The sequence below is a fragment of the Gekko japonicus genome, unplaced genomic scaffold (assembly GCF_001447785.1).
Source record: "Gekko japonicus isolate JY-2015 unplaced genomic scaffold, Gekko_japonicus_V1.1 scaffold3294, whole genome shotgun sequence".
In the NCBI taxonomy this organism is placed as follows: Eukaryota; Metazoa; Chordata; class Lepidosauria; order Squamata; family Gekkonidae; genus Gekko; species Gekko japonicus.
In genome coordinates this window covers 32781-56103 of record NW_015168142.1, presented here as the reverse complement: position 1 = coordinate 56103, position 23323 = coordinate 32781, and the positions used below count along the sequence as shown (strand labels likewise).

At 42.9% G+C, this 23323-nt stretch overlaps 2 protein-coding genes across 2 annotated transcripts in view; one reads left to right on the top strand and one right to left on the bottom strand.

The window, feature by feature from the left end:
- The window catches only part of ACOT11 (acyl-CoA thioesterase 11), a 100741-nt gene extending 91307 nt beyond the window's left edge, over positions 1-9434 (top strand). The window contains exons 11-16 of the mRNA XM_015414939.1: positions 983-1049; positions 3250-3333; positions 6218-6351; positions 7625-7756; positions 8100-8226; positions 8708-9434. Coding sequence (XP_015270425.1) covers positions 983-1049; positions 3250-3333; positions 6218-6351; positions 7625-7756; positions 8100-8226; positions 8708-8863 — 700 coding nt within the window. The 3' untranslated portion in view covers positions 8864-9434. The remainder of the gene's footprint in view (positions 1-982; positions 1050-3249; positions 3334-6217; positions 6352-7624; positions 7757-8099; positions 8227-8707) is intronic.
- Positions 9435-10689: 1255 nt separating this feature from the next.
- The window catches only part of LOC107113589 (protein FAM151A-like), a 21886-nt gene continuing 9252 nt past the window's right edge, over positions 10690-23323 (bottom strand). The window contains exons 3-7 of the mRNA XM_015414938.1: positions 16527-16679; positions 16099-16258; positions 14707-14931; positions 12998-13137; positions 10690-10727 (exon numbers count right to left, since the gene is read on the bottom strand). Of these exons, the coding sequence (XP_015270424.1) occupies positions 10690-10727; positions 12998-13137; positions 14707-14931; positions 16099-16258; positions 16527-16679 (716 nt within the window). The remainder of the gene's footprint in view (positions 10728-12997; positions 13138-14706; positions 14932-16098; positions 16259-16526; positions 16680-23323) is intronic.

The window sequence follows — 23323 nt, the reverse complement described above, 5'->3', positions numbered from 1 at the left end:
TCCTGCTGATAAAGTGCAGCAGCAACAGGGCTTCCACGTGGCAGATTTCCCCTTGATTTCCCTGCCTCAAGTCGCCAGCAGTGCCCCCCCTCCCCTGGACCACTGGGGCTTTTCTAAAGATTTTTACATCAACAATTGAATATCATTATATTGATATACTGCTATAAAATTATGAGTAACAGAGTCTCGGAATATCCAGATTTATTTTTTTAAAGTAAGTCTCCAATTTCTTCCTCTTATACTTTTGCAATTAAGGGGAGACTTTTTGCTGTTGCTAAATTAAAGCAGGAAATTCAGAGAACCTGTTTTTTGTTGTTGTTCAGTCACACAGTCGAGTCCGACTCTTTGCGACCCCATGGACCAGATCACGCCAGGCCTTCCGGTCTTCCACCGTCCTCTGAAGTTTGCTCAACTTCATGTTCGTTGCATCTATGACACTGTGTAACCATCTCATCACCTGCCGTCCCCGTCTTCTTTGACCTGTTACACATATATTTATAATAGTATATCGATATACTAATATTCAATTACTTTTTTTTAAGAAGCCCCTCCAGTGGTGGGGGGGAAGGCTGGAGCAGAGACAGAATCAAAGGAAATGGCTGCCATGTGGGTGGGAAAATCTGAAATTTCCTAGCCATCCACACTTCACTGTGAACTTTTCCCAAACTCTGCAGCAAAGCAGGTTTGAGAAAGATCACAGAAAAGCTGAGGAAACCCTGGGAGATGCATGGATGCACCATGATGCCGTAGGAAAGCTGGGGGGGGGGGGGGAATCTTCCCAACAGCCCTGAACTAAGGGCCATGTGGAAAGGGCCACTATCTGAATCAAGTTATTGGCAATAGGAAACACTGATTAGATGTTTTTTGAAGAAGGTTTTGTTAAAACACTTCTGCTGTCTGAGCTTTCATTTAAGCACATATTAATTCATTTTGTTGCCAATCAGTATTAACAGTAACCAAATCATTCTTTTGCTTTCCACAGAAAATACGTCATTTCCTGTAAGCACACAGAGGTACCTTTGTCTGTGCCTTGGGACCAAAGTAATAAGGTAAAGTAAATCTTTAGCTTTCCTGGTCCATTGCAAGTTTCTAACTTCTGCTTCCAGAAAGAGCCCTTTAAGGGCCCCATGCAAGAGAAAAGATTGCCATTTATTTATTTGTTTGTTTGTTTATTTGCATTTTTACCCCACCCTCCCCGCGAACGGGCTCAGGGCGGCTTACACAGGGGCATAAGCCCATACATAAAACAATATAAAACAGTAAAAACCATTAAATCACAACAAATAGATAAAGTGCTCCATACAGACAAGATGGTCTCTGAGGATGGTAACAATAATTTCCTTAGGTGAAATTGTCCTATCGATGGTCCAAGCCAGTCCAGCAGCATCAGTGCCATGCAAATTTATGGCTGTAAGAATGCCATGTAGCACCCCCGCCACCCCAGAAAAGATAAAAGTTCTGCAGTGAGCCAAATGGCAGCCCATCGTCCCCTTCTGCTATGTGGGGCTAAAAATGGCATTCTTATAACATCTGAAAGAGGATTAATGGCCGCATTGCTGCCCACAGAAGGTATGGTAATTCCATAAAGCTTCTCTGTGCCACAGCTGTCTTAAGGAACAAGGGCCCTCTTGTGGGCAGTAGCTAAAAATGCTACCCATGAGCAAAGTTGAAGCTAGGCTGATGTATTTTGCGGTGATTTTGAAATTGATTGACAGAATGCAAGCTGGCCTTGGAGCACTAGTCGAGAATCTATAATGAGTTTTCAGCCATACTGGAAGTTCAGACTGTGTCTTGGAAAATTAGACATTTAGAAGTGATCACATATGCCTTGTAGTAAGTGGGAAATACACTGAAATCTCGAATAGTTATTCCAGTTAGAAGATTTGGCTTGCAGTAGCTCCCGGTTTTATTTATTTATGGTTGTTTAAAATACATGCTGCCTAACATATGGTCTCCAAGGTGTAGAAGAAGTTAAAATGTAGAGTATAAGATACAATCACAATGCAAGCAGTAAAACGTAGGAAGCCCGTCCCATCCTGCTGACTGTGTTTAACTCACTCTGTGCAATCCACCTTGAGTCCCATTGAGAAAGGTGGACTATATATAACATCAATGAAAAATAAATACTTTTTTTTATTAGCAAAAAGGTTTTCTGACTGCATTGGCAGCAATTACAAAAATAGCTGGCAGCACATACAGATATCCCATTTTCCTTTAAAGGAAAGTCTTAATATTTATACAGAAGGAAAGGGAAAAGGACATTGTCTCGCTCTTCCCTGGGGACAGAGTTTCATGGAAAGGGTGCTCCCACTGGGAGGGTCATTCTCTTGGTAGCCAATCACCTTGTTTTCATGGACTGGCGACCTGGAATAGGGTGTTTGCTGCTCTGGGAAGGCTTGTATAGAGCTAGTCAGTCCTTCAAATATTCTAGTGCAAGAACATTTAGGGATATAAATGCAAAATCAGCACTTTTGTTTTAAGCACTGGGGAGAAATATGTTTATTTTATTATCTCATTCTTATAATATGAGGAATACTTAATATCCCTAAAATTCTACATTCTTCAGTAAAGAAATATGTATGCCAAAAACAATCAATCCAGAGATTCAGATTTGAAATTGACAGAAGCTCAACCAGTGAGGTGTAGTGATTAGAATGTCAGACTAGGATCTGTGAGACCTGAGTTCAAATGCCTGCTCTGCCATAGAAGGTCACTGGGTGACCTTGAGCCAGTCACATACAGCACCTCACAAGGTTGTAGCTGTGAGGATGAGATGGTAAGAATGGTGTTGTAAGCTGCTTTGTGCCCATATTGGAGAGAAGAGCAGGATATAAATATCTAAATAAATTATTATAGCATATTGAATCTGAACCATGCCACTGACTCCTATCACTTTACTTCCTGTACTTTGGGAAGAAATTCTATGAAAACAGCTAAAGATCTACTAAATTTTCTAAGATTTCATAATTGTGAAGTACCCAAAACTGCAGAATTCATATGTTGCAACGAGCACGAGGCACCATTTTAAATATGCCTTCATCACTATCTGCTTATTCCTAGAGCACTTAAATGTGTACTCTGTGCTGTACAATACCTTAAAGGCCATAACCTGCCCTTTACAGTTGATTAAAGATGGAGATAAGAGGAATGGGGAGAGGAGGGGAAGCGCCCGGTGAAGACAAATGAAAACAGAAAGAAAGCAGGAACTCTCTCACAATGTGTTGCACTTCTCTGTGCTTTCTGATGCAGGTTTACCTGAGTTACAACAACGTTTCTGCACTGAAGACCTTAGTTGCCAAAGCAAACTGGGTGCTTGCCTCCGAAAGAGACAAGGTTAGATACCCCTTTCCCGGTGCTGTCCAGGTCACAGTATGTGCAGTCAAGTGCCCAACCTCTTACCGAAGGCCTGTCCAGACACTGGCTGCTTTGTAGAGATGCAGTTGTCACCGCCCAGTCCCGATGATGTCACCCTAGTAAGCCCTTCCACTGAGGGAGGGGAGTGACCATTCCCAAGCACTCCAGTGGCGGAACGAAGCTGCTGGAAAACCACAGTTCTTGGAATGGGGCATACTATGAAAATATGTGCCTGTCTCCCATGCCCCCATCAGATAGCATCCTTCCAATGCTGGAAGGCATGTTGCAGTGCCCTGGCTTGCCTACTTGTCACCATGTCTAATGCTCAGTCATGTCAAAAATGTTTTCCCACAGCTGCCCTTTTTTTTTGCTGAGACTGGAATATGCTCTTTCCAGCAGGGAAGTGCATGTCCTGCTCTATGAAATAGATTATATGCTATCCCCCAGCACTAAGGCTATCATTATCTGGGGACAGGGATATTGCTTGCTGGTTTAAGGAAAGGTTGAGAGGAAAGGTTCCTGTTGTCTTGAGAGCCATCTGGAAAGACCCTGATAGCTTTCCTTGAGAGTTGTGTTCCCTATATCAGTTGAAATGTATAGCCACTAATGTCTTCCAAAGCTCTGCACATACTTCAGAATCTGCAACGCTCAGTTTCCCAAGGCTACGCCAATGAAAAAAGTGGACTAAAGGTAGCAGCAGAGTGGGAGATTTTGCAGCCAGCTACAATATTCTGTTTGTGTGGGGCAGGTGGAGAGTTTGGATGCTGCCTGAGAGAGAGGGACTTGCATACCGTATGGATTCTGGCAGGGTTCTTCAGAGCCTTCTAGACATTTCGGAGGATTGGGGAAGAATCTTGGTTCGCAGGAGGATGCCAGGCAATGCGTTTGTACTGCTGCTATGGTGGGAGGATGAGGGCAAGGAGATACCTAGGGCTAGCACTCTTAAATTCTAAAAACAGGTGCTTAAAATCCTTGCTGCTTGGTGATAGTAGTAATAAGTGTTTCATTGGCTTTAAAAGGGGGTTAGGTATGCTCATGGAAGACTGGTGCTTCATTAACCATTAGCCATGATGGTTAAATGCTGTTCAGAGGCAATGTACCTTTGAATTCCCTTGCCATGGACAGATCACTACCTGATCCAGTTCAGACTTACTGCTTCCTCTTTACTCCGCAGGGATGCTAGACCCACTAAGATGGTCCGCTCCAGGCACCTGATGGATCCTGATGGGTTCCTGTCAGTGCTTGGGGATTTTTCCACCTTGGTTGCTGAGGATTCTCTTGAGGCTCTGACCACTCTCTGGAACAGGGAGATGGCCCAGACTGTTGACACAATTGCCCCCAAGTGCCCTCTCCCCCTAGACAGAGCCAAACAACCTTCCTGGTTTACTGGGGAACTGATGGTGATGAAATGGGAAGGGCCATGGCTAGGGCTAGAGCAACCCTGATTGAACGTGGCATAGAGTCTATATTGAAGCCTGTTCTGTGGCAGTGACAATAGAAAAAAGGCAGTATTTCTCTGCCACCTTTGCATCTGCATGTAATTGTCCAACTGGGCTGTTTCGTGTGGTTTGGGGACTTTTACATCATAGCCCCAAGAATTTGGACTCTGACCACATAGCAGCCCACTGTGATCAATTTGCCACTTTTCAGACAAAATTGGTCAGACTTGCTCTGGGTTAGATGCCAGCATTAATGTATGTCCAGATGATGTGCCTTTGGAATCTGCTTCTTTGGGTTATATCGATACTTTTTAGCTGGTGGATCCACCTGTGTTCTCAGTCCTTGCTAGGAATGGGCACGAACCAGCTCATGAGCCAAAATTTGGGCCAAACTTGGGCCATTTTGGAGCTCAGGAACTCCAGGGAATACGCATTCCCCGAACATTTACTGGTCTTTTTGGGTACTGCAGGGTTCCATCTTAATCTCCCATGCTATCTAATATCTGTATGAAGCCATTGAAAGAGGTGATCAGAAGGCATGGGCTGCAATGTCACCAATATGTGGATGATACCCAGCTCTACCTTTCTCTTCCACCAAATTCCAAGGATGTTGTTGATGTGCTACATGGCTTGGGACTGGGGTATATGAAGGACCGTCTTTTCCAATATGTTCCTGCCAGGGAATTAAGATCTCAGGGAGAGGCCCTCCTGACTGTCCCACCAATTAAAGACATTCATTTGGTAGGTAAACGAGAGAGGGCCTTTTTGGTGGCAGCCCCACAATTACAGAACAATCTCCCCAGAGAGATGCGCCTGGTCCCCTCATTGGTGATATTCAGGAGGCAGTTGAAGACCGTTTAGGACAACATTTGTTGTTTAGGACAGCATTTTGATTGATTTAGCTTTTATTACCAGCAGTATTATTTGGAATTTTAAAATGGTGGCTTTTATGGGTTTTATAATTGTTGTTTTTATTGTGTTTTAATAACATTTTACTTATTCTATAAACCCTTGAGTTCCACAAGGGATAAAGACGGCTAATAAATGTTTTAAATAAACAAATAAATTTCCAGTTGCTAGGGAACAACGGCAGGAACTTCTGGGGGCACCTGGTTGGCCACTGTGAGAAGGAGGGTGCTGAAATAGATGGACCCTTGGTCTGATCTAGCTGGGCTCTTCCCATGAGGTTATTGCCTGTTGCACTTCTTGAGCTAGGTTGCGTCAGTGGTGTCACCAAAGGGCCTTTGGCAGACAGACAACTAAGCTTTAGTCCTTGCTGAATCTACAAGAGGCTTTGGTGTTTGCAAGTGTCATTACTTGTTCTGTATCTCCTGTAACAACAAAACTCCTTCAGCTGTGCTGTTGTTGAAAAGAAATTTTTTGTTAGGGATGCTTTAACTGACTCTTGGTCTGCACTGTCTAAGGTCAAGATGTATATGCTGGAGGAAGATAAATTCCTGTCTATCAGAATAGAGATGACCGTCTGCATCGATGCCAAGCAGGCCTTCCTGCTGCTTTCGGACATGAGACGCAGGCATGAGTGGGATGAGCATTCCGTGTAAGTGCTTTGTACAAGAGGCAGGTTGTCATAGCTGTTCTTTCGTTAACAGCAAGGTTCCCAGTGTTCTCTCTTGCAACATAAGCCATCTTATTGCCCACTTAGGCATTATCTTTGCAATAGCAAGGAGTAGAAGGTAGTGTGTGTGTTTAAAAACAAAATACCCAAAAGCTAAAGGTTCTTAGCTGGATTCTGTTCTCAGTGCCATGTTCTTTTCTCCTGCATCATCATAGGGCACTGACAGACCAAAATGGGATATGGCATCCTGAGTTGTCAAGAGAAAGGCGGGCTTACAGATATTTTAAATAAATAAATATAGAGATAGGCGAGTCACTGTATTAAAAATGGGGGGGGGGCTGGATGGGGACTAGGACGACTCAGTATAATTCCCTCTTTCTTACTGTCCCACACCTCCATTTTAAGCCTCCCTCCCAGGAAGGGTTATCTGATTCAGGAGTGGGAGACTTCAAGCTTGATTTCAAGCTTTTTTTTCCGCAGTCAATGAGTTGGAGGGAACTAGCTGTGAAATAGCTGTGCCTCAGTTCCGAAACGGTTCCCCTAGAGGGCAGTGTCAGTCACAATTGCTTGCTGTGTACCTCAGCCAAGCACTGGGATATACGCTCCTCAAAGAACAAATTCACAACTGAATTACTGTACATTTGGGGTACAATATTTGTGTAACTTCACAAACTGTGGCTTACTGGCAACCAATTAATATTACCATTTTTCTAATGAGGAACAGTGAGGCTGAGAGAGATGACCATTCCTAAACTGCCATTTATCTCAGCATTCTTATTTAGGAATTTACTAGAGAGGAGTGGCTACAGTGTGGCCAAGGAGGAAAAGCACTAGACTGCTGAGCCTAACAATGGAAGGCAACATGTTGGGGGTTGCCTAGCTTTAAGCCTGGCAACTCCCTGGGAAACATGCAAAGGGGAAAACATTATGCTTGTCCTGAAAGCTAAATTTAAGCCAGGGAGCAAAGGCAATTGGAATCTCCCTTTCACTTAGGAGCTTCTGGAGATCCACCACAAAACCAGTCCAGGATCTACTGATTGATCGTGATCTGCCTTTTTCCTGGCCCTGGTCTGATTGTTGTTTCTGTCTGGCTTTTGTATGACACAACCTAAGTTGTTTCACAAATACTCCAAAATATATCTGCCTTTATTTTGACTGTGCACACACGTAGCTTCTTGTTGGTTATGAGACGTTATGTAGAAATAATTTCTGATTTCCTTGGATTTGTCTTTTTTAAAAAATCCTTTTTTTGCAGACGTGCTGAGCTGGTGCAACAAGTTGACAAAGATGATGTGATCTATCATGTAATTAGTCGAACCATCAGTGAGGAAAACAAACCTCAGGACTTTGTCATCCTAGCATCACAAAGAGAACCTTGCAGCAAAGGGTATGTTTGGCAAGAACTGCTGGAGCAGCAACTGACACTCAAAGTCATATCAAGGCTCATATCGGCTTTCAGAATCTTTTTCTAAAAGCCTTGAAGGTTATGATGGTTTCTGATTTTTAAAGAAGTTTATAAAACTGAAGGCGGCAGGACTAGACAAAATAGCTCTATGTGTTCCTAGGTAGCTTACCTTCACGCTGAAGGCGGCAGGACTAGACAAAATAGCTCCTAGGTAGCTTACCTTCACGTAAATAGCCTAAGGATCCTTTGTTCTTGTTTTAGTTTGAGAGTAGAGGAAAAATACTGCTAATTGCACTTGCCCTAACCAGATTTCCTTTCCTTCTAGTGATCCATATGTTGTAGCATTCAGATCTGTCACATTACCAACACAACCAGCACAGCCAGAGTACACCCGAGGAGAGATCTTATGTTCTGGCTTCTGTATTTGGCAGGAAACAGAGGAGCTCACCAAGGTAAGCATTTAGATTTCCAGGAGTATAGTAGAGCAGCCAGGGGTTGGTTTTAATACTCCTCCTAGACAAGGTTTGAGGTTTACACCTCTAAGGCATCCTAAAAGAGACCTAAGCCACGAAGATGCCGCTTCATACACGGAAAGGCAGCCAAGTGGTTTGCCATGCTGCCTTGTAATGTTTGCAATAGGTTTGAGAGTTGCTGCTTTAGGATATTTGTAGTATCCATAAATAGTTCAAGACATGTTGGTGCTTAAAGCAGAAGATCTGTGGTGCCTCTTTGCATTGGGGGTAAAAATGTAATTATTGACAATTTGCAACTCTGAGATAAACTATCTCACCCTGACTAATGCCAGGGCCAGTCCTGGTAATACTCTCATACCATCATAAAAGAAGAATGTTTTACACAAGCTAAGCTTTAAAACTGAGCTTGGGATCAGCTAGCCCACCTAGGTGGTAACTAACAAAATGTGTTGGTTTCCAGGTGTCGTATTACAACCAAGCCACACCAGGTGTGTTGGCCTACATCACAACTAACATTGCTGGGTTGTCCTCGAGCTTCCATTCCACCTTCCAAGCCTGTGAGCAGTTCCTCCAGAAGCACAAAGACGATGTCTCTGTCAGACTTCAGAATCTTTAACTGCAAAGTTTTATCTGTATAGTCTCATGATGAACATGGATGTAGACACTGAAGTGATCTTTCTGTATTTGTGAGAGGAAAGAAACAGGCTTGTTCAAATACATAAATTACATAGGCCAAGGTTGTGGTAGAGGACCATGTTATTGGAGTATGATCAGAATGAGAAATCGTACTCAGGAAAATAATTATTGGAATCTTATAGGTCATGGTTTGTGCACCTTCTCTATTCAGGATGCAGCACATGAAGATTTTTCTTGGATTATGTGTGTCCTTCATATCTGTCTTGACTTCTTTTGAAGTCCTTTATTTAATTGATAGGAAAATCTGATTATAAAGGGATATATTAAAATGGACTCCTATTGCCTTATCCAGAAGAATAGGTGCTATATCAGTGAAATAAAAAAACAAACTGTACAGGAAATAACTTTTTATATTGCATCAGTGAAAGTGAAACTTCCTCTAAAGTGCCTTATACCAAGGAAACGAACATTCACAAGCACCAATAGTGCAAATTCATGGGAAGAATTATTCTTTATTGGAAAGGGTTTACAGACTTTTACACAGGGCTTGGTGGTATGTATTCTGAGCATTGGAGTGCATCATAGTGCATCTGCCTTTCGAAACCTTGGGTTGCTTTACTTCTGTGCACTTTACACAAACACAGCAAGATGTCAAATAATGTCACGTGTGATGAGAATTGGAACAACTAGAATTTCAATAATCCTTTATGAATGTCTCTTCCTTAGTCTTCCTTGAATGATGGAGTTCTCTATTATTTCTTGATCAGTGCAAGCCTGAGGGAGATTCTTTAATCATAAAGGAATTGTTCTTCTCACAGAATTCTGGAAGATGCTCCTTTTGTTCTTTGATCACTAGACAATTGTGAACTGAATGTATGATCACCTTTCTGTGCATTCTGTTTGCTGCTAGATCGGTCTTTCCTTTATGGACCAGGACTTCCATCAAGTTTGTCGATTTTGGCTTTGTCTGTCTTCCATTGCTGGTCAAGATTATGTACATTTGTTGAAATAAATGGCAAGAACACTGCATTTTAAGAAAAACAAACCTGAGTTTGTCTTTGTCATGAAAAGTCTGCTCCATTGCTCCCCAGAGGAGTCCCTACTTCATAATTATGTGCAAATTCACTCCTTTGTGCTCTCACCATGCTACAGAGGGCTTTATGTAAAGACAACCAAAGCCCATGCACACATACCCATGTTTTGATTGTAGCAGCATACTGGTGACTCTGTTTGTAAAAATTGGTATCCAGGACTGAGTGCCACAGAATATAGCAGCAGTGTTAGTGGTGATTGTGCATATGGATTTGGCGTTCCATGACTAAGACACACTTCTACTCTTTCACTGTAGGTTGGGAGTAGAGGTGAGTTCTGGGTCTGGAAAGGCTGAATGCTGCTGCTTGTAATATTCTGTCCTGTAATATTTGCTATATTGTAGAGTCTATATTTCTGCACGTTATTACATTGGTATTTCCACCTTCCTTCCGTCACGGAGCTCAAGGCGATAGATATAGGGTTTCTAGGAGGTCACCCATCCTGCATGGTTCTGACCAAATCCAGGCCACCTTGAGGTTGCTGTATCATGTGCCCTCCACCATACCCTAGCCCCCCCCTTTATGTGACAAATTAAGTTGGTTCAACTTTGTCTCATTAGATTGTCAAGATTTTCAACACCAGGTCATTAAAATACTTGGTGAACCTGCCCTGCCAAATAGGATGGTCTGCGCATTCCCTTTGAATAGATAGCATTATCATAACACCCACCTCAATCTATGACGAGTCTGTCGGAGTCCAGTGGGTAAAACTCCTCTAACTGTTTCCAGTTAGAATTTTTCTTGTAGAATTGACTGTGGAAAGACAGGAGTAAAATCAGCTCCCTTTCCCTCCTGTAGGGAACACTGTTGGCTAAAATAATAGTTTACACATGCTGTACCTCCTCTGATATCAGTGATGGTTATTTGCTATTTGAAATTTAGATTGAACCTGACTCTGGATCTGAATTTATTGAGCCCATGTTTTAGACTGCCAGACGAGCTTCAAAGAAAAAGAAGGCAAAAGCACACCACTGCTGTTGAGCCTAGACTTTAGCTAGGCTCTTGTACTGAAGTTTAGAAACATCCCAAATTGGAGCCTTTGCTCTGCATAGATTATCAGAAATTTCTCAGTGTGTCCCCTGAGTTAATGGGAAATATTACTTATCTCAAAATTAAATGGAAGTCCTAAAATTTCGCTCAATACAAATATAAGAAGACCTCAGTTTCTGGTGTTTTATCCCTATTTGTTGCAGCAGCAAAGGGGCAAAATATTTGTAGTTCATTAAAAAAAAAAAAAAAACACCAGATGGCTTTTATAACCCAAAATAATATCCTTTGCAGCTTTACTAATTAAAGCCACCTCAGCAGGATAGTCAGTGTTATTGAATGGCCTGTAAGTTAGACAGAATAACTGCATCTAATTCTGATCACGGTCAGTGTTCAGAATGCAGATCAAAAAATCCACAAAATGAGACCATGTAGAGAGAAGGGTTTCCCCGCCACAGATTTGGGTATAGCCCCCAGGGTACAAAAAAAATCTTAAGGGGAAAAAAAGGATGGATTTAAAATTTCCTCCAAACCAACATGTTGGGGGTTGCCTAGCTTTATGCCTGGCAACTCCCATAAGAAATGAAAGCCTGCTAGGCGCCCGGTAGGTTCGGCACTAGGAGGGGAAACAAGACTAGTCCTGCTGTGCTGTAGGCCCACAGCTTTTTAAACGGCACAAGTTCGGCTCTAAAATGGTGATGTCCACAGGCCTAACCTATGGATTTTGTAATGCCTAGTATGACTCTAATTCTTAGCCACTATCCTATATCAGCTACATGTGATTAAACATAAATATAAACTCTATCAGCTATGGAAGGCTCTCAAGTTATGCAGGGCATGATGGCTAATTCTGACATAGACTGCAAGAGTTAACACTTTTTCAAATATTAATAACCATAGGACTTTTCGAAGAAAGATTAGGCTTGGCTAAAGATTCTCACAAGCTCTGAGGCTAACGGAATTCAGCAGGGCATATTCATTGCCAAGGGCTAGTTATACATTTTGTGGGAGATCCATGATTAATCTGTCAACATTTTGGATATATGTAGCTTTTAAACTGATTTAAATATAGGTGCTTTCCTTCTGTGCATGGAATGGCCCATTCTCAAAATAATCCCAGGTTAAATACATTCATTTCTAGACACCAAATTTCTAGGCTGAAATCTGTTTCTGGTGTAACGTTCTGCTGTTCAAGCTGGTTTGGGTACATGTAGCTTGGACAAGGTAGTCAGCGGCTTTAGCTAAGAGAGTGATAATTTGTAGTTCATTTTGAATTTATTTATTTATTTATTTATATTTATATTTATTTATTTGTTTGTTTGTTTGTTAGACTTTTACCCTGCCCTCCCGCCTAGGCAGCTCAGGGCGGCTCAGCCTTGTAAATGAGCCTACATAAATCCTAAAATTTTATTAGCGCATATATTTACACTAGTTATTCTATTAAAAGGTAAAGGTTCCCTTGCTTGAAAGCCAGTCGAGTCCGACTCTAGGGTTGCAGTGCTCATCTCCGTTTCAAAGCCGAAGAGCCAGCACTGTCCGAAGACGTTTCCGTGGTCATATGGCCGGCATGACTAAACACCAAGGCGCACGGAACGCTGTTACCTTCCCACCGAAGTGGTACCTATTTATCTACTTGCAATTTCTTGCTTTCGAACTGCTAGGTTGGCAGGAGCTGGAACTAGAGACGGGAGCTCACTCCGTCATGTGGCACACTCGGGTCTCGAACTGCTGAACTACTGACCTTCCACAGCCTGCAGTTCAGCATCTTACCCACTTGAGCCACCGCAGCTCCATCCTATTTCTATTCTATTACCTGACCGGAAATAGTCCTTTGTGAAAGCTTCCTTGTCTAGTCACTTGGATGCAACCCGGAAGGTGGTTCTATTGGATGCCTTCAAGAGGTAGTCATGTTTACAGGTCTCTGGTGCTTCTGATGTGTGAAATTATATGCAAATGTTTCATGACCTCACACTGCCATTCCTCTATCTTGGCTGAGGCATTTGTCTTGCAATCAAACAGTAAAATTTAATACTCACGTGCCTTCTCTTTGAACTGAGACAAAACAGGATCATAAATGTCATAAAAGATTTGTTCAGGATGGCTATTCTCTCGGATAAATAGGAGATCTTCTACAGTAACTGGGTCAGTCTTTCCTTGCCATAAAGTCAGACTGTATCTATGAAAACGAGATATTTTGGCATGGGGGACAGATTCTCACAGGCTCTGAAGCAAGGGGCATTCAACACAAGTATTCATTGGAGTTAATAGCTTCAGGCAAGGGCTTTTGACTGGGGAAATGGCGTTGGAAAATAAGGGTTAAATTTTTGCTCCTTTCCTAATTGATCTGAACAAACTGGCAGCCCTCTGTGGCTGAATTTCAGTAAAAACAAAAAACTGGGAGAGATCAATGAAGAAAATTAGGTCTGAGAGAGAAACTGGATGTGATGGTGACAGACCTGTGAATGGATCTCTCTTGACTTTTAACACTTGCTAGCTGCTAACCATGGCGCAATACCATAAAACTCTTTCCTCCAAAGTCCCGGTCTGATATGCACGTGCCTCATGGCTTCTATTAACAGTTCAAAAAATGTGTGAGAGCCAACCAGGGGTATCCCATTGTCATGTCTAGCAGCATCTTTAGGAAGTTGCACATGTTTTGTGTTTGGGAATCTGGAGTTTCAATTATCAACAGTTCTACTTCGGCAGACCTACTGCATATTGGTTTGGATCCAAACGTGGTAGTGCCTCTGTGCAGCAGCAGCTGCTCTGTCAGAATGGTTTTCCATTTGTGGAGGCAATTTTTTTTTTCTTATTCAGCTCTCCCGCTGCAGACTTGCAACTTTCTCCCATATTGCTCCTTCAGGTCTGCTGACCCACAGGAGCACACTTTTGGGAAGCACAGAAGGCTGTAGTGAGAGATGGCAGCTTGGGAAGTGGCCTTCTCTAGTGTAGCTCAGTTTGTGCTGCTCAGGAACTAGGCCATGATTTGCTGGTTTTAAAGGTCCAGGGCAATTCTGCATTGGCTTTTCCCTCCGTTGTTATACCAAACCCACGTTGGAACAGAAATTCCCCCCTGCATTGCACGTGCTTTCACTTTCTTTGATCATCGGCAGGGGTCATTTCCTGCAGGAGCAGAGCTCCAGCAGTAAAGAGCCCAGGGGGCGGGCACATGCAACAAGCCCCACCCCCTGCTCAGTCAGAGCAAGAAGCAGCCAGGTAAGTTGCAGAGCCCCCCCCCCACTGGCCCCCTGGTCCAAAACAGTCCAGTGTCACCTTTAAGACCAAATTTTATTCAGGTACAAGCTCTCCCTCCTCTGTGAGGGCAGATCTGCACGTCCCCCCCCCCAATAGCTAGGAATCCAAAACAGTCCAGTGGTGCCTGAGCGGTGGGTGTTGCCTTCTGACACACTTCCGGTGATGTCAGGGGGTGTGGCATATGCAAATAAGTTATGCTAATGAGTTATGCTAATGAGCTCCACCTCTTTTTCTACGAAATGACCCCTGATCATCGGGTTTTATGGTACCTTCTGCATAGATCTATGGCCGCACAGGGGTGACTTTGCAGTCAGTACGGTGTTGCCCTGAGGTATTTGAATGTGGTTTTGAGCTGCACTTTTTCCTCAGTGTTGAGAAAATGTGGAGTGAATGCCAGATGCAGAATCACCCCGTATCAACCCAAGGCTGCTGACACGTTTTCTGCATTGTGTAGGAGCAAAAGCATGGATTTGACAGGGCAATCTCTTACCGATTAGACTGTGTCAGAAGCCAGCTCAGATGAGGCCAGGCTGGCCTTACCATGACAGCTCTTACAGGGAAGGTGATTCGCTGAGGCAGCTTTCCCACAAGGCTATGCATGTCCTCAACCATTTTCTGGGTGTAGGTGTTGTTTGGGAAGAATGGGAAATAAAGAGTTGTCCAACCGGGGGAGAGAGTACAGTTTGGGAACTTCTCCTGGATGAGTGAGAGGAATCTAAAGACAGCAACAACAATATAGTTGTAACTCCAGACAAGACATCAGCTATTTGCATTCCACCTAATATTTGAATATGCAGGGCGTGGGGCCTGCCTGGGCAAAAGACTTAGATTTTAGCTTAGGGGTAGGGGGAAAAAGGTGCCCATAGAGCTCTGGTCCCTTACTATGTGGGATCCACTATGATGTGTTCATATAAGCTAAGGTGCCATTTGCCTACAAAGTGTACACTAAAATACAGACGGAAACCCTGCTTGACTGCGTGGTGATTCATAGTCACTCTCCAAGCACAGGCCAGAATGGCCATCTGAAACAATCAACAAACAAATCTTGCATCTATCACAGGTCACGTGTTCTCAGTCTGCGCACAACTGGCCCCATGAAGCTCTGTGTGAATGCAGAAATGGCTACAGTGGGATCATCTTAAGCTTTTTCACTCCGGAAATGCTGGCCCTGCTTTAGCTCAACATGGCACTGCCCCCAAAGAGAAATGTCTGTCTTGAATTCACTGGAGGAAGATGGCCATTAGTACTTTACAAAATATCTAAAACAATTCCTCCACAGTTGATATATGGCAAGACACCTGTTTCGTGCAGTGTGGTTCCTTGCACAAAATCAGCCCACTGGTGTCCTCTTTTGAGTTGGTCCACAGTTCTCTGCATCTGTGTAGATTCAGCACAAGAAGAGGCACAGGAGAAAGTCTTGGATTTGTTCCTCTTTCCATGTATGGCTTGTCATGTGTGGCAGAGCCCCTTTAAATCAGTTCCTTAGCACAATTTTATTCTGGCTGAGGATGCACAGATAACCTGGGTATTATGGGAGTAAACTAGGGATGCCAGCCTCCAGGTGAGGCCTGGGGATCCCCTGGAATTACAGATCATCTCCAGACTACAGAGATCAGTTCCCTTGGAGAAAATGGCTGCTTTGGAGGGTGGGCTCTTTGGCATTGTACCCCACTGATGTCCCTGTCCTCCCCAGGTTCTACCCCTCAAATCTCCTGGAGTTTCCCAACCTAGAGCTGGCAACCCTAGAGTAAGAGTTTGCTATGATGGTCTTTTATGTAAGAGAATGTCTGTCTGGAAATCCAATGCTGAAAGTATTTCCTACAGAAACAAAGAAGTGCAAAATACACTATAATCCAATATAAGAAAAGGTCATTTTACTCACAGGCTTGCATTGACTGCAGTGTTAAGAGGCACATTGGGACCTTTCAAAATATCTGCATTTAGCCACACAGGCCTATCAATAGCCACTTGAGAAGATTTTTTGGCTAAGATATCCAGGGATGGGCCAACAGCCTTGATGCTTTTGAAATCTAGCTTGATAACTGTTTGGGGAAGGAAGAAATTCTTGTGACACGAAGCTCATTGTGGTCTCACTATCTTTCATCTATTTTACAAGGTAGTTGTGAAAGTAACCTAATGTACGACGATATCATTATCCATACTGAGGCCTGGACAGGAAACAAACAATTCCTCTTCTGTGTGGCAACCAGACAAGTACTTCAGATGCAACCAGTTTTCACTGAAAGAGCCAGGAGCTTATAATTCCCATTCACCCTAATGGGCATCTCTCTTCAACTGATCTAAACATACCTTTGTTAGACGAATTCAGCACAGCCTCCAGCCATTCCTGTAGAGAGTTATCACTGTAGATGGCAGGTGGATGGGCCATGATGGGTTTGTCTGTTTCATTGTGTGTGTTGAGTCCTTCAGTGGTGACATCTGCTTCCAGGACCATAACATCACCTGCGTGCATGAACATAAGAGCCCTGCTGGATCAGACCAGTGGTCCACCTAGTCCAGTATCCTCTCTCACACAGCGGCCAACCAGTTACCCTGGAGGGCCAGCAATAGGGCATGGAGACCGAGATCTTCCTTGATGTTGGCTTCCTGGCACTGGTATTCCAAGGTTTACTGCCTCTGAATATGGAAGTTCTATTTAGTCACCTTGACTAGTAAACAGTGATAGACCTATCCTCCATTAATCTGCCTAATCCCCTTTTAAAGCCATTTATACCTATGACCGTCACTACATCCTCTGGCAGCAAATTCCACATTTTTCTCACTCACCGAGTAAAAACGTATTTCCTTTTGCCCATCTACTGCAATCTACTGCACATCAGCTTCATTGGCTTCCCTTGAGTTCCAGCACTCTGAGAGAGGGAAGAATTATCTCCATTCTCACTACCCTGTGTATAATTTTATAAACCTCTGTCATGTCCTCCCTTAGGGTCATCTCTTTTGTAAATATAAAATTCCCAGACTCTTCAGCCTTTCCTCTTCAATACTTTTCCCAGTTCTGCAATGTGTTTTTTGAGATGTGGTGACCCGAACAGCATACTGTATTCCAAATGTGGCTACACCATAGATCTATGCAAGAGCTTTATATTGTTTTATTTTCAATCCCTTTCCTAATAATCCCAAACCCAGAGTTTGCTATTTTCAGTGCTGGGGCACACTGGGTTGACATTTTCATTGATCTATCCACTGTGATCCCAAGGTCTCTCTGTCATAGCAAGTTCAGATCCGATTAGCATATACTTGGAGGTGGGATTTTTTGTTCCAATGCACACATTAAATTTCATTTGTCACATTGTTGCCCACTCCCCCAATTTGTGGAGTTTCTCCTAGAGCTCTTCACAGTTGTCCTTGGTTTCCACCAGCCTGAATAATTTTGTGTCATCTGCAGACATGGCCACTACAGTGCTTAGCCCAGATAATATATGATGAACAAATTAAATAGAACCGACCCCAGTTAGGGTTGCCAAGTGTACTCACCCCTTGGAGCGGGGGAGCCTTGCTGGGCTCCGGGAGCTCGTGGTGGGCGCGCGCGCGCCGGCAGCACATCACAGGAAGTGACGTGCTACGTGCTCACGTTGGGGGCGTGGCCCAGATCGTCGGGGGGGAAACCATATGGGGGCGGAGTTTCCCCCGGGGGCGGAGTTTCCCCCGGGGCCCGATTCTGCCGCCGCGGAAATCGGACCTCCAAAGCGGGGGATTCCCCACCCCCCGGGCCCATTTAGCAACCCTAACCCCAGTACTGATCCTTGTGGGACCCCACTGCTGCTTACTTTCCTCCATTGTGAAAACTGTCCTATTATTAATTTAATCAATTCCTAATCCATAAGTGGAACCATCCTCTTATCCCATTACTGCTAAACTTATTAAAAGTCTTTTGGAAGTCCAAGTATATGATGTCTGCTACCTCACCTTTATTATCTATGTACTTGTTTACTTTATCAAAAAACTCCAAAATGTTGGTGAGACAAGACTTCCCTTTGCAATAGCCATGCTGATTTCCCTTCAGCAGGCTTTGTTCCTAATAACTCTGTCTTTGATTACACTTTCTACTAATTTGCCTGGGACAGACATTAGACTGACTGGCCTGTAATTTCTTGGTTCTTCTTTGGACCCCTTTTAAAAAATTGGTGTAACATTTGCTACTCCACAATCTTCATAGTAAAGTGGCTGATTTTAGTGATTGTTTATCTACTGACATATATGGGTCAGTAGATAAACAATCTTACATCTCAGAAACCTAAGAACACTTGGCTGTATGCCATCAGGACCTGGAGATTTATTGATTTTAAATTTCCCCAGTAGGTCTAGAACCTCATCTTTCATAATCTCAGTTTGACCCAGTTCTTCAGAATCCATAGTTGCTTTAGTCTATGTACATGCCCCATCCTTTCCACAGTGAACACAGAGAGAAAGAATTCATTTAGCTTCTCTGCCATTTCCCCGTCTTCCTTTAGCAATCATTTTATTCCTTGGTCATCCAAAGGCTCAGCTGTTTCTCTAGCTGATTTCATGCTCTGGATATATTTAAAGAAATCCAAACCTTAAGATTCTCGAAGAGGCATGTGAGGGATGCAATCCTGAAAGCAGTATCTGGAGTACCCCTGAAAGTTGGGGAAAATGTCATCAGAGTTCTAAAAGATATTCCATTTGAAATAAGAGAAAGGAGAAAGAAATATAAAGACCTTATTCTTTTTCTTCAGACAAATTCAATTGGATATAGATGGCTAACTCCAGAAGTCGTCACCTTCAAAATCAAGGATAATAAAGAAAAGATTGACTCTGTTCTGAAAGCTCAGGAATTTTTAAGAGTCCAGTTGGGAGGGCCAGAGGAGGAAGAAAAAGAAGGGGAGGACAGTAAGTCCAATGGCGAGCTGGACTCGGATTCTTCCGAAAAGGACTCTCTTTCGGAGAAAGGGGCAGCAGATCCTAAAAGTCCTTATAAGCTGCGGAAGAGATGGGGCAAGGAGAAGTGAAGGCTGAAGGACTCTGATTTGTGCCTTGGAAAAACTTTGAAATGAGATGACTTGGGGTATTTCTTAATGACAGTAAATTTTAAGAATTGAAAAGTTATTGTTAAACTTGACTCCGTTTGTAAAGGGATTAGTGGGATTAAGACTTTATGTTTGTTTAAGATGATCAGAAGATCTCCTCTCTTGGGTTTTTAGTTAGTAGTGGGTATCTTTCTTTTGTCCCATAAATGTAGTTCCCTTTCCCGTTTTCTGTTGTAGTTTGTAGTATTATAAAAAATGCAATAAAAAATCCCCTCCGAGGGCATAAAAAAAGAAAGAAAAGAAATCCATACCCATGTGCACAATTCAAAGTACAGAAAGCCAGCATATAATGACAACTTGCTGTGGAAAGATTTTGCCCAGGATCGCCATTTCAGATTATGATTCTGAAAGATTCATCAGAGTTCAAAGTCAAAATCTAGATGAAAAACTATGAAAAACACTGTATTTTAAAAGCGGACACTGAAGCCACAGTAGTGTAATAGTTAGCATGTTGGACAATGCTGGGGAGACCTGTGTTCAAATAGCTGCTCTGTTAGCACTCACTCTTACTTAGATGAACTGGGCCTGTTGTGAGGATAAAGTAGAAGAAGAGAGAACCAAGGAGCTGCTCCTTGGAGGATGGGTGATTAAAAATGAATCAGCATTTGCTGCGATTGCTTTTCTTTCCCAATAACTATAGCAAATGTTAAAGCATCCTTTGTAAAGCAAAGATGGAAGATGTAGTCAACCATGAATATACAGCTGATGCCAAAGGAGAAGGACAAACCAACTTTGTTGCCTGGAAAAATAGTTCTGGTAACAGAATAACCTGGAATCCTCTTGAAATTCATATAACTGGGTTTTGGATCACCATGTACGTTTGCTTTTGTCCTTGGGGAGAGGTCTACATATTTTCTTTCTCATTCCAGTATTCTTGTGATTCCTCTACCCTGGGCAACTCTGTAACCTTGCCAACTGAAAGGCACCTAAGGGGAAACCTCTCTATTCCACTTCCTCTGTCAGGAGGGTTTTCAGAAGTTCCCAAAGAAGACTTGACTTCTCAGATAAAACATCTGATCTTAAGTTATATCTGGGAAGACTGTATAAAACTGATACTGTATAAAAGAGTTACACACCAGCTTTCTGGAGCTTGCTCTTCTTCTCTTCATTTTCTTATCATAAGGCGATAAACTCCTTCAGGCCAAGAATGCCATACAAAACAAAGTGTTCCATGTTGACAGAGCTGTTTTATCTCATGCAACTCAAATCAATTGCTCATTCTTATCTCTGCAGACTGAGCCATCCTTTCTCCTTATCATTACAGATTTCTGTGCCATGATTAACTCAAGAATGATGCACTTAATATGTTAAAGTTTAGCAGAACTTTTCAGTTGTAAAGGTAATACACTTTTTATTTATTGGAAGGGGTGGGTAAACACCTAAGTATACCCACACTTTGCCCACAATTTGGTTTAATCTTTAAAAAAAAAAAAGCTTGAGTTGGTTTTGATAAATTTATCCTGAAAGGCATTCATTTTAGTTATTCAGTTTACTTTCTCACTTCCATTTGATTCAATGAGAAACAAATCTCTAGCTATAATTTCCCCCCCATCCAATAGGTATGGAATAAAATTAAATATCTGTAAACGTAGGAATATGCTTGTAGCTAGAGGTGGGGCTTGTTTAGAAACACCCTTGCTGCATTCAGTCCAAACATGTTTTCCTCTTCTAGAAGGAAACTCATTCTGTAATTTCTTTGGAGTAGTGCAATTTTAATGGAAAAATGCAATAATGGAAAATGTTAATTCTAATGCATGAGATATCACTGACACACCTTTCCATTGTCCTGAGCATTATAATAACTTGTAATTCAGCAATATCCCATTCCAGTCTGTTTCTGAAATTCCTTTGAAATAAAACAGCTACTTTGAGATCCTCCACTGAATGCCCTGGGAGGCTGAAACGTTCTCCTACAGATTTACCAGTTTTGTGATTCTTGATGTCAGATTTGTATCCATTTACCCTTTGGCGTAGGGTTCACCCTATGTAGAGAACTGAAGGGCATTGTTGGCAGTTAATGGCATATACAGTGTTAGAAGATGAACAAGTGAATGTGCCTGAGATGGTATGGTTGATGTACAGTGTTAGAAGATTGTGTTGTTACAACACTCAGGACAATGGAATCTCCAGGGCTTAACAGAGATATTGGGTTCTTATCTCAGTACACCTGCTAAATCACTCAGTTCTCACTTAAAATAAACTTGGTTGGTCTTAAAGGTGCCACTGGACTCAAGCTTAGTTCTCGCATTTGTTTGTTAATTCTTTTTTTATCTGTATGCTAATTTGCTGCTATTCACAGGGCTTACCAACAGCTTTAATCCAATTTTGGCTATACTTACCGCTCAGTTACGTATGCATCTTGACTTGAATTAGCCCTTCCTGGCAACTAAACCTGCCCCCCCCATATGTAATGGTTGAGGAAGTCTTGTTTCACTCCATCTGAAGAAATGTGCATGCACACAAAAGCTTATACCCAGAATTAAACTTTGTTGGTCTTACAGGTGCCACTGGACTCAAACTTTGTTACATAAATTTGAAAAGTCTGGCAGCCCTATTTCCCCCACCCCCCACTAGTGGCCAGGGAAGAGCTGGCAACCCCACTACCAGGGCTGTTTATGGTGGAAGAGTGGGTCTTCATGGCTTCCTGTCCCTCTTTGTGGCTAGCAGAAGCAAAGCAAGGGAAGAGATACAATAGGGAATTATGTAATATGAAAAAGTTTTTTTAAAAAAATGATGTTATTTATATTCCATCTTTCTCACTTGGATTCAAGGTGAATTACACAGAGTGAGTTAATATAATTGACGAGGTAGGACATTCCATAAACAATACAATAAGGTTAGGGTTGAAGAACCAGTTAGAAATCTAAAAACAGAACTGGCTTCAGCAAGCTAAACACAGTAGTATAGACCATAGTCCTTAATTATTTATCCAAGTAACTTTGGGAATCACTTAGTACTGACCCAGCTGATCTCTTAGAAGGAGGAGGAGATAGAGCTGCTAGAGGGGTGAGTGTTTTTTTATTTGCTTTCAGCTGAGGTGATTTAGCAGAGAGGGTACTTTGTGGGGGACTGTGTTTGGGAGTCTGTGGGTAAGTATTGTTGCAGAGTCCTGGCTGTTTGAGATAGGGTGTGAAAGGGTCATTGTTTGACTGTAACTGAGTGCTTGGATGAATCTGAATAGCTGCTGGCCACGCCCTCTGCCGGGGGAGGCTTCTATTTAAGGCAGCACCTTGCCAGAGGCATGAGTTGAAGGGTGAGAGCTAAAGGGCTCTTGGCATAGGGACTCTCATACTAGGGACTCTATAAGAAGCCCAGGAAGAGCCAGAAAGCCAGGGCCCTAGTCTGCTTGGGTTCCCAGTAAGGTAAGTAGACTTTTACAAGGAGAACCACATAAATACAAAGGGTTTTAAAAGGGGGATTATATATAATTATTATTTTTTAAGCAATTATGAAGCCAGAATGCCAGCAGGGAGTTGGGGGCTATCCAGTATTTTGCACATGTATGACTATCTGCCCACTGAACAGAAGTCTTGAGTTTGTGCCCGGTGCAAGGAGCTCCTGGTTCTCAGGGAACGAGTTTGCTCCCTTGAGGCCAAGGTAGCTGACCTGGAAAAGCGGAGACAGTCAGTTAGGTGCATGGAGAAGACTGCCAGGGACTTGTTAGATATGTCCCACTCTGAATATGGCAGCCCTGCCACTGTCAGGGAGCATGGGGGTTGAGAGGAAACAGGACACCGTGCTGCAGATAAGGGGAATGTGCCCTCAGAAGGGACCTCTTCTTCAGCTGGTGAACAGGTATCCTTTCACACCAAGGAACCATCCCTTGGCAGGGAGGAAGGGAGGGGGGCTCTTGGTAGTTGGTGATTTTATCCTTACGCAGTCAGACAGCTGGGTGGCGAACCTGCATACTGCCCGTATGGTGACTTGCCTGCCTGGTGCGAAGGTAGCAGACATTATGCATGTTTTAGATAGGCTGGTAGATAGTGCTGGAGAGGAGCCAGTGGTCGTGGTACATGTTGGCACCAACAATGTAGGGAA